Source organism: Colius striatus, unplaced genomic scaffold, assembly GCF_028858725.1.
Source record: "Colius striatus isolate bColStr4 unplaced genomic scaffold, bColStr4.1.hap1 scaffold_131, whole genome shotgun sequence".
Lineage (NCBI taxonomy): Eukaryota > Metazoa > Chordata > Aves > Coliiformes > Coliidae > Colius > Colius striatus.
Window position 1 is genome coordinate 21196 of NW_026908422.1, and position 12746 is coordinate 33941.

Consider the following 12746-nt stretch of genomic DNA (forward strand, 5'->3'; position numbering starts at 1 on the left):
CCGCTGGGGCGCCCCCTGCTGCCGCCGGCGCCTCCCCCACAGCCCCTTGTCCCCCCCAGCTCGGCCTCTGGGGTCCCCTGGGGACTGGGAATGGTGGGGAGGAGCTGGGGGTGGGGGGTGGCCCTGGGGTGAGCTGGTGGCTCATGGAACCAGCCTTGGTGGCCCAGGACATTGTGGTGTGGTTCTGGGGACAGCTTCAGTGGCCAAGGTGTCACAGTGTGGCTCCTGGAACCAGCCTTGGTGGCCCAAGGATGTCACATTGTGCCTCCTGGAACCAGCTTCAGTGGCCAAGGATGTCACATTGTGGCTCCTGGAGCCAGTCTTGGTGGCCCAGGACGTCATGGGGCAACGTGGTGGCTCCTGGGGACAGCTTTGGTGGCCCAGGACCTCCAGGTGTGGCTCTGGGGACAGCTTTGGTGGCCCAGGACATCATGGGGACGACCCAATGGCTCCTGAGGTGGCTCTTGGAGACAGCTTTGGTGGCCCAGGACATCATGGGGACATGGTGGTGGCCCACGGAACCGTGGGGGACATCTTGGATGGACTTGGGGACCTTCTGCATCCTCCTGAGGACTTGGGGACGTCGTGGTGGCCCCAGCACTTGGTGGGGACATCGTGGAGAGACCTGGGGACGGCCTTGGTGGTGGCCCCAGGGTGTCATCAGGGGTCCCGTGGGGCCAGCCCTCGGTGGCCCGGGGCCACGTGGGGATGACGTGGACGGACCTGGGACCTCTGGGCTTGGCTTGGGTGGCCCTGGGCCTCGTGGGGACATGCTGGTGGCCCAAAGACCTGTGGGGATGTGGCCCTGGGGACCCGCCGTGCCCTTGCTGGGTGCGTGGGGACACCCTCAGGGACCTGCACGACCCTCGTGGCCTGGCCCGGGGTCACCTGGGGACACGGGGGGGGGGTGGCCGGTGTCCCCCTGGGGTGTCCCGGTGGCCTCGGGAGGGTGTGGGGACACCCTGACGTCACACCCCGCCCCCTCCCCCCAGGGGGTGTCCCCTCCCCCCCCCCCCCCCGGCTCAGGAAAGGGGGGGAGGGGCTTGGCCCCGATTTTGACCTGCTGTAGCCCCGCCCCCAGGGTGGGGGAGGGGCCAGCGCCCGGCCCCGCCCCCAGCGCGCGGCGACGGCGCCTTTTCCAGGTTCTAGATTAAAAACTTTCCACAAAGAGCCCTCGCCTCGGACCAGTACAGACCAGTACGGACCAGTATGGCCCAGTACACGCTGGTGTAACTCGCTACAGGCTGCTGGCAGCCAGGGTAGACCAGTACAGACCAGTACGGACCAGTATAGCCCAGTACACGCTGGTATAACTCGCTACAGGCTGCTGGCAGCCAGGGTAGACCAGTACAGACCAGTACGGACCAGTATAGCCCAGTACACGCTGGTATAACTCGCTACAGGCTGCTGGCAGCCAGGGTCGACCAGTACAGACCAGTGCCTCCAGTATGGACCTGTGCCCTCAGCACCAACTGGCTGGAGCTCAGCACTCCCAGTGTCACCCAGTGACCCCTCCAGTGCTCCCAGTCTCACCCAGTGACCTGTCCCAGGGCTCCCAGTACCCCTCCAGTGCTTCCATTACTCTCCAGTGACAAACCAGGTCTCTCAGTACTCCCAGTATCCCCTAGTGACCAACCAATGACCCCCATTAGTATTCCCAGTACCCCCCAGTGCCCCCCCCAGTGCTCCCAGTACCCTCTAGTGCTCCCAGTATCCCCTAGTGCTCCCAGTATCCCCCGGTGACCCCCTCCCAGTGCTCCCAGTACCCCCCCAGTGACCTACCCAGTGCTCCCAGTACACCCCAGTGACACCCCCAGTACTCCCAGTACCCCACCAGTGCTCCCAGTACCCCCCAGTGCTCCCAGTATCCCCTGGTGACCCCCCCTGAGTGCTCCCAGTACCCCACCAGTGAACCCCCCAGTGCTCCCAGTACCCCCCCAGTGAACCCCTCAGTGCTCCCAGTACTCCACCAGTGGTCCCAGTGACCCACCCAGTGCTCCCAGTACACCCCAGTGACACCCCCAGTACTCCCAGTACCCCACCAGTGCTCCCAGTACCCCCCTAGTGCTCCCAGTACCCCCCCAGTGCTCCCAGTACCCCACCAGTGGTCCCAGTGACCCACCCAGTGCTCCCAGTATCCCCTGGTGACCCCCCCTGAGTGCTCCCAGTACCCCACCAGTGCTCCCAGTACCCCCCCAGTGAACCCCCCAGTGCTCCCAGTACCCCCCCAGTGAACCCCCCAGTGCTCCCAGTAGCCCCCAGTGACCCCCCAGAGCCGTTCTAGTAAAATACCTTTATTGCAAATGAAGCCGGGGACCCCCCAAACCCCTCCCCTGCCCCCCCCCGGGCTCAGCGCGGGGGGGCGTGTCCCTGGGCCGGGGGGCGCGGCCTGGCGGCGGGGGCGTGGCCGGGCCGGAGCAGGGGGGGAGGGGCCCGGCCGTGCTGCAGCGGCGGCGGCGGCCGCGGGAGGAGGGGGGGCGCGGGGGGGGCGGGGCGGAGCAGGGGGGGCGGCTGCGGGGGGCGGGGCGGGGACGGCGCGGGGGGAGGGGCCGGCCGGGACACCCCCGTGATCTGAACCTGCGGGAGAGAGGGGGAGGGGTCAGCGCGGGGGGAGGGGCCAGCGCGGGGGGAGGGGCCAGCGCGGGGGGCGGGGTCGGCGCGGGGGGCGGGGTCGGCGCGGGGGGCGGGGTCGGCGCGGGGGCCGCTCGGGGGCGGGGCGTCGTTTGTGGGCGTGGGCAAAACCGGGGGCGCGGTCAATTTGGGGCTCTTTTGGCTGGGGGCGTGGCCAGGGCTGTTTGGGGGCGTGGTCAGACCAGTTTGGGGGCGTGGCCAGCATTGACCAGTCGTTTTGGGGCGTGGCCAAAACCGGGGGCGTGGTCAATTTGGGGCTCTTTGGCTGGGGGCGTGACCAGAGCTGCTTGGGGGCGTGGCCAGAGCTGCTTGGGGGCGTGGCCAGCATTGGACCTGCCGTTTGGGGGCGTGGCCAAAATCGGGGGCGTGGCCAGTCGGGGCCTCTTTTGGCTGGGGCGTGGCCAGAGCGGTTTGGGGGCGTGGTCAGGCCAGTTTGGGGGCGTGGCCAACAGCGGCGCATCCGTTTGTGGGCGTGGCCAAAGTCGAGGGGGCGTGGCCAGTCGGGGCTCTTTGGCTGGGGGCGTGGCCAGAGCGGTTTGGGGGCGTGGCCAGCCCGGGAGCTGCTGTTGGGGGCGTGGCCAGAACTGTACGATTGGGGGCGTGGCCAGAGCTGTCTGGGGGCGTGACCAGCACAGGGGGTGGGGTCAGAGTGGGCCTGTCTGGGGGCGTGGCCAACACAAGGGGCGTGGCCAGAGATATTTTGTGGGCGTGGCCACGGCCGATGGGGGCGTGGCCAACGCAGGGTTTGGGGTCAGAGTGGGCCTGTCTGGGGGCGTGGCCAACACGAGGGGCGTGGCCAGGGATATTTTGTGGGCGTGGCCAGGGCTGATGGGGGCGTGGCCAACGCGGGGATTGGGGTTGGAGTGGGGGTGTGGCCAGCGCTGGGGGCGTGGCCAGAGCTGGTTTGGGGGCGTGGCCATTCCCATCCGAGTCCCCTCCCCCTTCCTCCTCCCCTCCCTCCCCCTCCTCACCTCCTCCTCCTCCTCCTCCTGCTGCTGCTGCCGGTCTGCCCCGGGCTGGGGGGGCCGCAGGGGCCGGGGGCCGGTGGCCGCCTCCCGCTCCCGCAGCAGCCGCTCGAGGCCGAAGCGCCGCCGCGGCCCCAGCACGAAGCTCCTGACCTGGGCAGCCGACTTGTTCCCCAGCACGGCCGCCACCGCCGGGAAGTCGCGGCCGTAGCGGCGCAGCGCTGCCGGGGAACGGGGTCATGAGGGCACGGGGGGTCAGTGAGGGCACGGGGGGTCATGAGGGCACGGGGGGGTCATGAGGGCACGGGGGGGTCATGAGGGCACGGGGGGGTCAGTGAGGGCACAGGGGGGTCAATTAGGGTACAGAGGGGTCAATTAGGGTACGGGGGGTCAGTGAGGGCACAGGGGGTTCAAGAGGGCATGGGGGGGTCAGGGCACAAAGGGGGCAGTGAGGGCACAGGGGGGTTAATTAGGGCACAGGGGGGTTAATTGGGGCACAGGGGGGTCAGTGAGGGCACGGGGGGGTCAATGATGGCACAAGGGGGTTAATGAGGGCACAGGGTTGTTAATTAGGGTACGGGGGGGTTAATGAGGGCTCAGGGGGGTTAACGAGAGCCCAGGGTTGTTAATTAGGGCACAGGGGGTTAATGAGGGGGCACACACACACTCACCCTGCACCACCAAGAGCTGCTCGTCTGTTGTCCAGCGGGAGCTGAATTTGCCGTTGCCCTGGGGGGGGGACAATGGGGGGGATTGGGGGGGACAATGGGGGGTGATTGGGGGGTGATTGGGGGAGGCAATGGGGGGTGATTGGGGGGTGATTGGGGGGGGGCAATGGGGGTACAGAGTGGGGTGTGTGGGGACACTGGGAGGAAGAGCAGGGGTGGGTGTGGGGCTGGTGGGGATGGGATGGGGCACGTGAGGATGTTGTGGGACATAAGGGGACACCCTGGGACAGGTTGGGACACCCTGAGGACACTCTGGGGACACTCTGGGGCATGACAGGACACCCTGGGGCAGGTTGGGACACCCTGGGGCCACCCTGGGGCAGGAGAGGACACCCTGGGGACACCCTGGGGATACCCTGGGGCAGGTTGGGACACCTTGGGGACACTCTGGGGGAGGTTGGGACACCCTGGGGACACCGTGGGGACACCGTGGGGACACTGTAGGGACACCCTGGGGCAGGTTGGGACACCCTGGGGCAGGTTGAGACACCCTGGGGCCACCCTGGGGCCACCCTGGGGCCACCCTGGGGCAGGAGAGGACACCCTGGGGACACCCTGGGGCAGGTTGGGACACCTTGGGGACACTCTGGGGGAGGTTGGGACACCCTGGGGACACCGTGGGGACACCGTGGGGACACTGTAGGGACACCCTGGGGCAGCTTGAGACACCCTGGGGCCACCCTGGGGCAGGTTGGGACACCCTGAGGACACCCTGGGGACACCCTGGGGCAAGTTGGGACACCCTGGGGACACTCTGGGGACACCCTGGGGCAGGTTGGGGCAGGTTGGGACATCCTGGGGACACCCTGGGGCCACCCTGGGGCAGGTTGGGACACCCTGTGCCCTCCCCCCAGCCCCACCTCGGGCGGCCTCAGCCCCTCGACGCCTCCTTGCAGCGCCTGCCTGAGGCCGCTGTTGATCTGTTTGATGCTCTGCACCTGCAGGGACACGGCGCAGGGTGGGGGGTGGTGCACGAGGAGGGGTGGCCCCACACCCCCAGGAGGGGTTTTTGGGGGGGCTGGGGGGGTGTTACCTGCCGTTTGAGGGCCACGAGCTGCGAGTCGAGCTGGCGCAGCGCCAGGGCGCCCAGGTCGGGGTTGGCCGTGAGCCCGGCCACGGCGGCGCGGTTCAGGCGCATCCCCCGCGGCGGCCGCCGGCGCTGCCGGGCCCCGGGGAGCTGCCGCCACTGCGGCTCCTGGCGAGGGGCAGCGCGGGGCCACGGAGCCTGCGGGGGCACGGCTCGCGGAGTCAGCTGGGGTGGCACCGGGGTGGCACCGAGGGGGTGTCAACTGCCCCAGGGGGGCCCCAGGGTGGCCCCAACTGCCCCAGGGGGGCCCCAGGGTGTCCCCAGGTTGTCCCGAGGGTGTCCCCAGGGTGTCCCAAGCTGCCCCAGACTGTCCCCAGGCTGTTATCAACTGCCCCAGGGTGGCCCCAACTGCCCCAGGGTGTCCCCAGGATGTCCCAACCTGCCCCAGGGTGTCCCCAACTGCCCCAGGGTGTCTCCAGGGTGTCCCCAGGGTGGCCCCAACTGCCCCAGGGTCTCCCCAACTGCCCCAGGGTGTCCCCAGGGTGTCACCAACTGCCCCAGGGTGTCTCCAGGGTGTCCCCAGTGTGTCCCAACCTGCCCCAGGGTGGCCCCAGGGTGTCCCCAGGGTGTCCCAACCTGCCCCAGGGTGGCCCCAGGCTGGCCCCAACTGCCCCAGGGTGGCCCCAACTGCCCCAGGGTGGCCCCAGGGTGTCCCCAGGGTGTCCCCAGGGTGTCCCAACTGCCCCAGGGTGGCCCCAGGGTGGCCCCAGGGTGTCCCAACCTGCCCCAGGGTGTCCCCAGGGTGGCCCCAGGGTGTCCCAACCTGCCCCAGGGTGTCCCCAGGGTGTCCCCAGGGTGTCCCCAGGGTGTCCCCAACTGCCCCAGGGTGGCCCCAGGGTGTCCCAACCTGCCCCAGGGTGGCCCCAGGGTGGCCCCAGGGTGTCCCAACCTGCCCCAGGGTGTCCCCAGGGTGGCCCCAGGGTGTCCCAACCTGCCCCAGGGTGTCCCCAGGGTGTCCCCAGGGTGTCCCCAGGGTGTCCCCAACTGCCCCAGGGGGGCCCCAGGGTGGCCCCAACTGCCCCAGGGTGGCCCCAGGGTGTCCCCAGGTTGTCCCGAGGGTGTCCCCAGGGTGTCCCAAGCTGCCCCAGACTGTCCCCAGGCTGTTATCAACTGCCCCAGGGTGGCCCCAACTGCCCCAGAGTGGCCCCAGGGTGTCCTCAGGGTGCCCTGTCATGCCCCAGGGTGTCCCCAGAGTGTCCCCAACTGCCCCAGGGTGGCCCCAAGGTGTCCCCAGGATGTCCCAATCTGCCCCAGGGTGTCCCCAGGGTGTCCCCAACTGCCCCAGGGTGGCCCCAGGATGTCCCCAGGGTGTCCCAACCTGCCCCAGGGTGTCCCCAACTGCCCCAGGGTGTCCCCCAGGGTGTCCCCAAGGTGTCCCAAGCTGCCCCAGACTGTCCCCAGGCTGTTATCAACTGCCCCAGGGTGTCCCCAGGGTGTCCTGTCATGCCCCAGGGTGTCCCCAGGGTATCCTCCACCTGCCCCAGGGTCTCCCCAACTGCCCCAGACTGTCCCCAGGCTTGTCCCAACCTGCCCCAGTGTGTCCCCAAGGTGTCCCCAGGATGTCCCAACCTGCCCCATGGTGTCCCCAGGGTGGCCCCAACTGCCCCAGGCTGTTACCAACTGCCCCAGGGTGTCCTGTCCTGCCCCAGGGTGTCCCCAGGGTGTCTCTTTCCACCCCACAACCTCCCTCACGTGCCCCACCACGTCCCCACCAGCCCACAGGGGACACAGGTGACCCCCCCCTGCCCCAGCTCCTCCTTCCCCCACCCCCCCAAAACCTCTCTCTTGGGGTCAGGCTGCTCAGCTCCTCCTGTCCCAGCCGCTGCTCGTCCGGCTCCTCGCTGCGGGGACGGGGGGCACAGGGGGTGGGGGGTTAAGGGGGGTTTGGGGGGGTTTTGGGCTGGGTTTGGGCTGGGTTTAGGTGGGTTTTGGGGGGGTTTTGGGGTGGGGGAGGTTGGGGAGGGTTTTGGGGAGCGTTTTGGGGTGGGTTTGGGCTGGGTTTAGGTGGGTTTGGGGTGGGTTTGGGGTGACGTGGGTTTGAGGAGGGTTTTAGAGGGGTTGGGCTGGGTTTTTGGGTAGGTTTGGGTGGGTTTTGGGGTGGGTTTGAGCTGGGTTTGGGTGGGTTTATCTGGGTTTGGGCTGGGTTTGGCTGGGTTTGGGTAGATTTTGGGTGGGTTTGGCTGGGTTTTAGCTGGGTTTGGGCTGGGCTTAGGTGGGTTTGTGGGCGGGTTTGGGCTGGGTTTGGGTGGGTTTAGCTGGTTTTGGGTGGGTTTGACTGGGTTTAGGGGGGTTTGGGCTGGGTTTAGGTGGGTTTGGGCTGGGTTTAGGGGGGTTTGGGCTGGGTTTAGGGGGGTTTAGGCTGGGTTTAGCTGGGTTTGGTTGGATTTAGCTGGGTTGGGGCTGGGTTTAGCTGGGTTTGGGCTGGGTTTGGCTGGGTTTAGGCAGGTTTGGCTGGGTTTGGCTGGGTTTGGGCTGGGTTTGGCTAGGTTTTGGCTGGGTTTGGCTAGGTTTTGGCTGGGTTTAGGTGGGGTTTGGCTGGGTTTAGCTGGGTTTGGGCTGGGTTTAGCTGGGTTTAGGCTGGGTTTAGGTGGCTTTGGCTGGGTTTAGGGGGCTTTGGGGTACCTGTCGTCACGCTCCCTGCGGCCCAGCAGCCGCCGTGCCTGTCTGTCCATCACACTCGTCCTCGAGCGCGTTTTCTTCCAGGAGTAGTAGTACTTCACCAGGCTGGGGATCAGCTTGTCGGGGAGCTGGGGGCACAGGGGGCACAGGGGGCACAGGGAAGCACAGGAGGCACAGGGGGGCACAGGGGGGCACAGGGGGCACAGGGGGCACAGGGGGGCACAGGGTGGTGTTGGCAGGGGGGCAGGGGGAGGGCAGAGGGTGAAGGTTGGTGGCACAGGGTGGAGTTGGGGGGCACAGGGGGGGCACAAGGTGAGTGGTGGGGGGCAGGGGGAGGGCAGAGGGTGAGGGTTGGGGGCACAGGGTGGAGTTGGGGGGCACAGGGGGGCACAAGGTGAGTGGTGGGGGGCAGGGGGAGGGCAGAGGGTGAGGGTTGGGGCACAGGGTGGAGTTGGGGGAAAGGAGAGGTTGGGGGGCACAGGGAGGGGAAAAGGGGGAGGTTGGGGGGGCACAGGGTGAGGGTTGAGGGGGAACAGGTTGAGGGTTTGGGGGGCACAGAGTGGGGTTGGAGGAGCACAAGGTGAGGGTTGTGGGGGGCACATTTTAGGGGGGCTCAGGGGGTGGCATAGGGCCAGTGCCACCTCCTGGGGGGCTGTGTGTGTGTGGGATGGGGGTGACACATCCCAGCTCCTCTCCCCAGACAGGGAGATGTTGGGGGGCTGTTTTTGGGGGGCCCTCTGCCTCTCACCATCTGCTGGATGCGAGCAAAGCTCTTGCCATGGAAGCTGAAGGCCTGTTCAAACAGCACCTGTCCTCAACCGTCCACTCGTCAGGGAACGGGGTGAAATTGGCCAAATCTGCCAGAGACTTCTCCACGTCGTGTTTGTGCCACAGCAACATCCCCAGGGCCTGGGGGAGGGGGCAAAAGGGGGGTCAGAGGGAGGGGGAGGGTCTGTGGTGGCTTTAGGGGGAAGGGGAAGGTACCTGCTCGATGTTGTAGCCGTGTTTGTCCTTGGCCATGGCGATGTATCTGTCCACTGAAGGGTTAAAAGGGGGTGAGGGGGGGTAAAGGGGGGTTTGGGGGGTAAAGGGGGGGTTGGGGGGTAAAAGGGGTGGTTGGGGGGTGATGGAGGGGGATGGGAGGGGGTAAAAGAGGGGATTGGGGGAGTTAAAGAGGGGGGTGGGGGGTAAAGGGGGTAGTTGGGGGGGTTTGGGGAGGTTGGGGGGTGAAGGAGGGATTGGGAGGGGTTTGGGGGGTAAAGAGGGGGGATGGGGGCTAAAGGGGTGGTTGGGGGGGTGAAGGGGGTTTGGGGGGGTGATGGAGGGGTATGGGAGGGGGTAAAAGAGGTGGTTGGGGGGGTTAAAGAGGGGGGGTGGGGGGTAAAGGGGGGGTTGATGGGGTTTTGGGGGGGGAGGGAGTGTAAGCAGGGTGTTGGGGGTAAGGGGGTAAAAAAGGGGGAGTAAAGGGGGGTCTGAGGGGGATTAAAGGGGGTGTTGGGGGTAAAGAGGGGAGTTAAGGGGGGGTTGGGTAAAGGGGAGTCAAAGGGAGGGGATTTTGGGGTGCAAGGAGGGATTTTTGGGGTGCAGGGAGGGGATTTCGGGGTGTAGGAGGTGGTTTTGGGGTCCAGGGAGGGGATTTCGGGGTGCAGGGAGGTGATTTTGGGGTGCAAGGAGGTGCTTTTGGGGTACAGGGAGCAGTTTTTGGGGTACAGGGAGGGGATTTGGGGGTGCAAGGAGGTGGTTTTGGGGTGCAAGGAGGGATTTTGGGGTACAGGGGAGGGGTTTTTGGGGTACAAGGAGGGGTTTTTGGGGTACAAGGAGGGATTTGGGGTGCAGGGAGGTGATTTTGGGTACAAGGAGGGGATTTGGGGTGCAGGGAGGTGATTTTGGGGTACAAGGAGGGGATTTGGGGTGCAGGGAGGTGATTTGGGGTGCAAAGGAGGGGATAAAGGGGAGCAAAAGGATGTTGAGTGAGCAAAGGGAAGGTGGAGGGGACTTAGGAGAAGGTTGAGGGTAAAGGGGGGGTGAAGGGTTGAGGGGGCACCCCACAGCCCCCCCCTCACCCCCAGGGACACCCCGATATGATGATGGGGGGGGGCTGGGATGGGATTTGGGGGGGGTCTCACGTTTGGCATCAGACACACAGTGGTTGGGGGCCCAAACCAACATCCCCTTGAGCTCCTTGTTGCTGTATCGAGCTGGACTCTCTGGGGGGGGGGTTGGGAGTTAAATGCAGAAGGGGGGAGGGGGGGGACACCCCAGAACCTTCCCCCCCACACCCCAAAACCTCCCCCCCCCACCCCAAACCCCCCCCAAAACCCCATAACCCCCCCTACCTGGTTTGCAGTCAGGGATCACAGCCTGGTAATCAGCCCCAACCCGGATCATGCTGTCTGGGGGGGGGGGGGGCGGGGGGGGGGGGTTAATTTGGGGGGGAGGGGGGGGGTACAGGGTTGGTTTTGGGGGGTCAGTGGTTGTAACACCCCCCCCCCCCCCAAAAAAGGGCTGAACAAAGCGGCGGCTGCACACGCGGCTTCGGGGACAATGGGGACGGGGCTTTGTGTGTGTGTGTCCCCCAAAAACCACCCCCCCACCCCCCAAAAACCACCCCCCCCACCCCAAAAAACACCCCCTGGGGGGGGGACAGGCTGTGGCACGGTCACATCAGCGCAGCCCCCTCCCCTTGGAGCAGGGAGAAGGGGGAACACACACACCCCCCCCCCCCAAATTAGCATGGAGGGGATGGGGGGGCGGTTTGGGGGGGGGGTTTTGGGGGGGGTTTGGGGGGGGGTTTGGGAGACCCCCACCCCAAAAACCACCCCCCGGGGGGGGGACACGCTGTGGCACGGTCACATCAGTGCAGCCCCCTCCCCTTGGAGCAGGGAGAAGGGGAACACACCCCCCCCCCCCCCAATTCGCATGGAGGGGATGGGGGGGCGGTTTGGGGGGGGGGGTTTGGGGGGGTTTGGGGGGGGTTTGGGAGACCCCCACCCCAAAAACCACCCCCCCGGGGGGGGACACGCTGTGGCACGGTCACATCAGTGCAGCCCCCTCCCCTTGGAGCAGGGAGAAGGGGAACACACCCCCCCCCCCCCAATTCGCATGGAGGGGATGGGGGGGGCGGTTTGGGGGGCGGTTTTGGGGGGGGTTTTGGGGGCTGGGGGGGGGGTCGCTCACCGTGGGTGGGCTCGTCCTCGCTGGCCTCGTCCTCGGAGGTGACGGGGGGGGCCGCTGCCACACTTGGCTCGGCTCCGGGACAGGATCCCCGACGGCTTCTCCATCACCGACGGCATCGTGGGGGGGGGGGGGGAAGAGGGGGGAGACCCCCCCCCCAAAAACGTCCTGTAAGGGGATGGGGGGGGGAGGGGCTCGGCACAGGCAGCCCCACGTCCAACTTTAACCCCGGGGTGGGGAATTTGGGGAGGGGGAGGCGTGGGGATGGGGTGGGGGGGGGGGTGTGGCCGAAGCACGCCCCCTCCCCAATTAAGATGAGACCCCCCCTCTTGGCTTGGAATGGGGGGAAAGCGGGGGGGGGGGGATGGACACAAGGGGGGGTGTTTTGGGGGTGTTTTGGGGGGGGGGTCCCGAGGCCGCACAACGCTCCTCCGCCGATCCTGCCGCTCACAAAGTAGTTCCCCCCGGGCGGACCCCTCCGCGGGGGGGGGGGGGGGGGCTCAGGCGTGGGGAGGGGGCGGCCGCGGGCGGTTAAAGGGGGGTGGGGGAGGGACAGACACACAGACACAAACACAAACCCACCCCCCGCGTGTGGCCGCGGGGAACAAAGGGGCCCAGGGACAAAGGGGCTGCTGGGGGGGAGGGGGCTGAGAGAGGGGGATGGGGGGGGGTGGGGGTGGGGGGGAGGGGCTGTAGGGCTGCTGTGGGCTGGGGGGGGGCTGGGGGGGTCACTGTGGGGCTGGGGGGGGTTGTGGGGTCACTGTGGGGCTGTGGGGGGCTGTGGGTATGGGCTATAGGGCTGCTGTGGGGCTGGGGGGGGGCTGGGGGGTCACTGTGGGCTGGGGGGGGGCTGTGGGGTCACTGTGGGGCTGGGGGGGCTGTGGGTATGGGCTATAGGGCTGCTGTGGGGCTGGGGGGGGTTGTGGGGTCACTGTGGGGCTGGGGGGGGGGGTTGTGGGGTCACTGTGGGGCTGGGGCTGAGCTATAGGGCTGAGAGAGGGGGGCTGGGGGAGCTGGGGGGGCTGTGGGGTCACTGTGGGGCTGGGGAGGGGCTATAGGGCTGCTGTGGGGCTGGGGGGGTTGTGGGGTCACTGTGGGGCTGGGGAGGGGCTATAGGGCTGCTGTGGGGCTGGGAGGGGCTGTGGGGATGGGCTGTGGGGCTGGGGATGGGCTGGGGCATCACTGTGGGGCTGGGGCTGAGCTATAGGGCTGGGCTGTGGGCTTGGGGGGGGCTGTGGGGTCACTGTGGGGCTGGGGATGGGCTGTGGGGCCGCTGTGGGGCTGGGGATGGGCTGTGGGGCCGCTGTGGGGCTGGCTGTGAGCTATAGGGCAGGCTGTGGGGCTGGGGGGTGTGCTGTGGGGCCGCTGTGGGGCTGGGAATGGGCTGTAGGACTGCTGTAGGGCTGGGGGGGGTGTGGGGGGTCACTGTGGGGCTGGGGATGGGCTGGGGATGGGCTATAGGGCTGCTGTGGGGCTGGGGGGGCTGTGGGGATGGGCTATAGGGCTGCTGTGGGGCTGGGAGGGGCTGTGGGGATGGGCTAT

General features: G+C 67.6%; 1 protein-coding gene across 1 annotated transcript; it reads right to left on the reverse strand.

The window, feature by feature from the left end:
- Positions 1–3054: 3054 nt before the first annotated feature.
- On the reverse strand, positions 3055–11323 carry LOC133629083 (REST corepressor 2-like). Its single transcript, XM_062019721.1, is given in 15 exon segments — positions 3055–3397; positions 3634–3817; positions 4268–4325; positions 5185–5262; positions 5358–5549; positions 6343–6395; positions 7179–7252; positions 8034–8158; positions 8779–8840; positions 8843–8939; positions 9015–9067; positions 10157–10237; positions 10367–10423; positions 11208–11253; positions 11255–11323. Coding segments are annotated over 15 exon segments (1572 nt in total).
- Positions 11324–12746: the final 1423 nt, after the last annotated feature.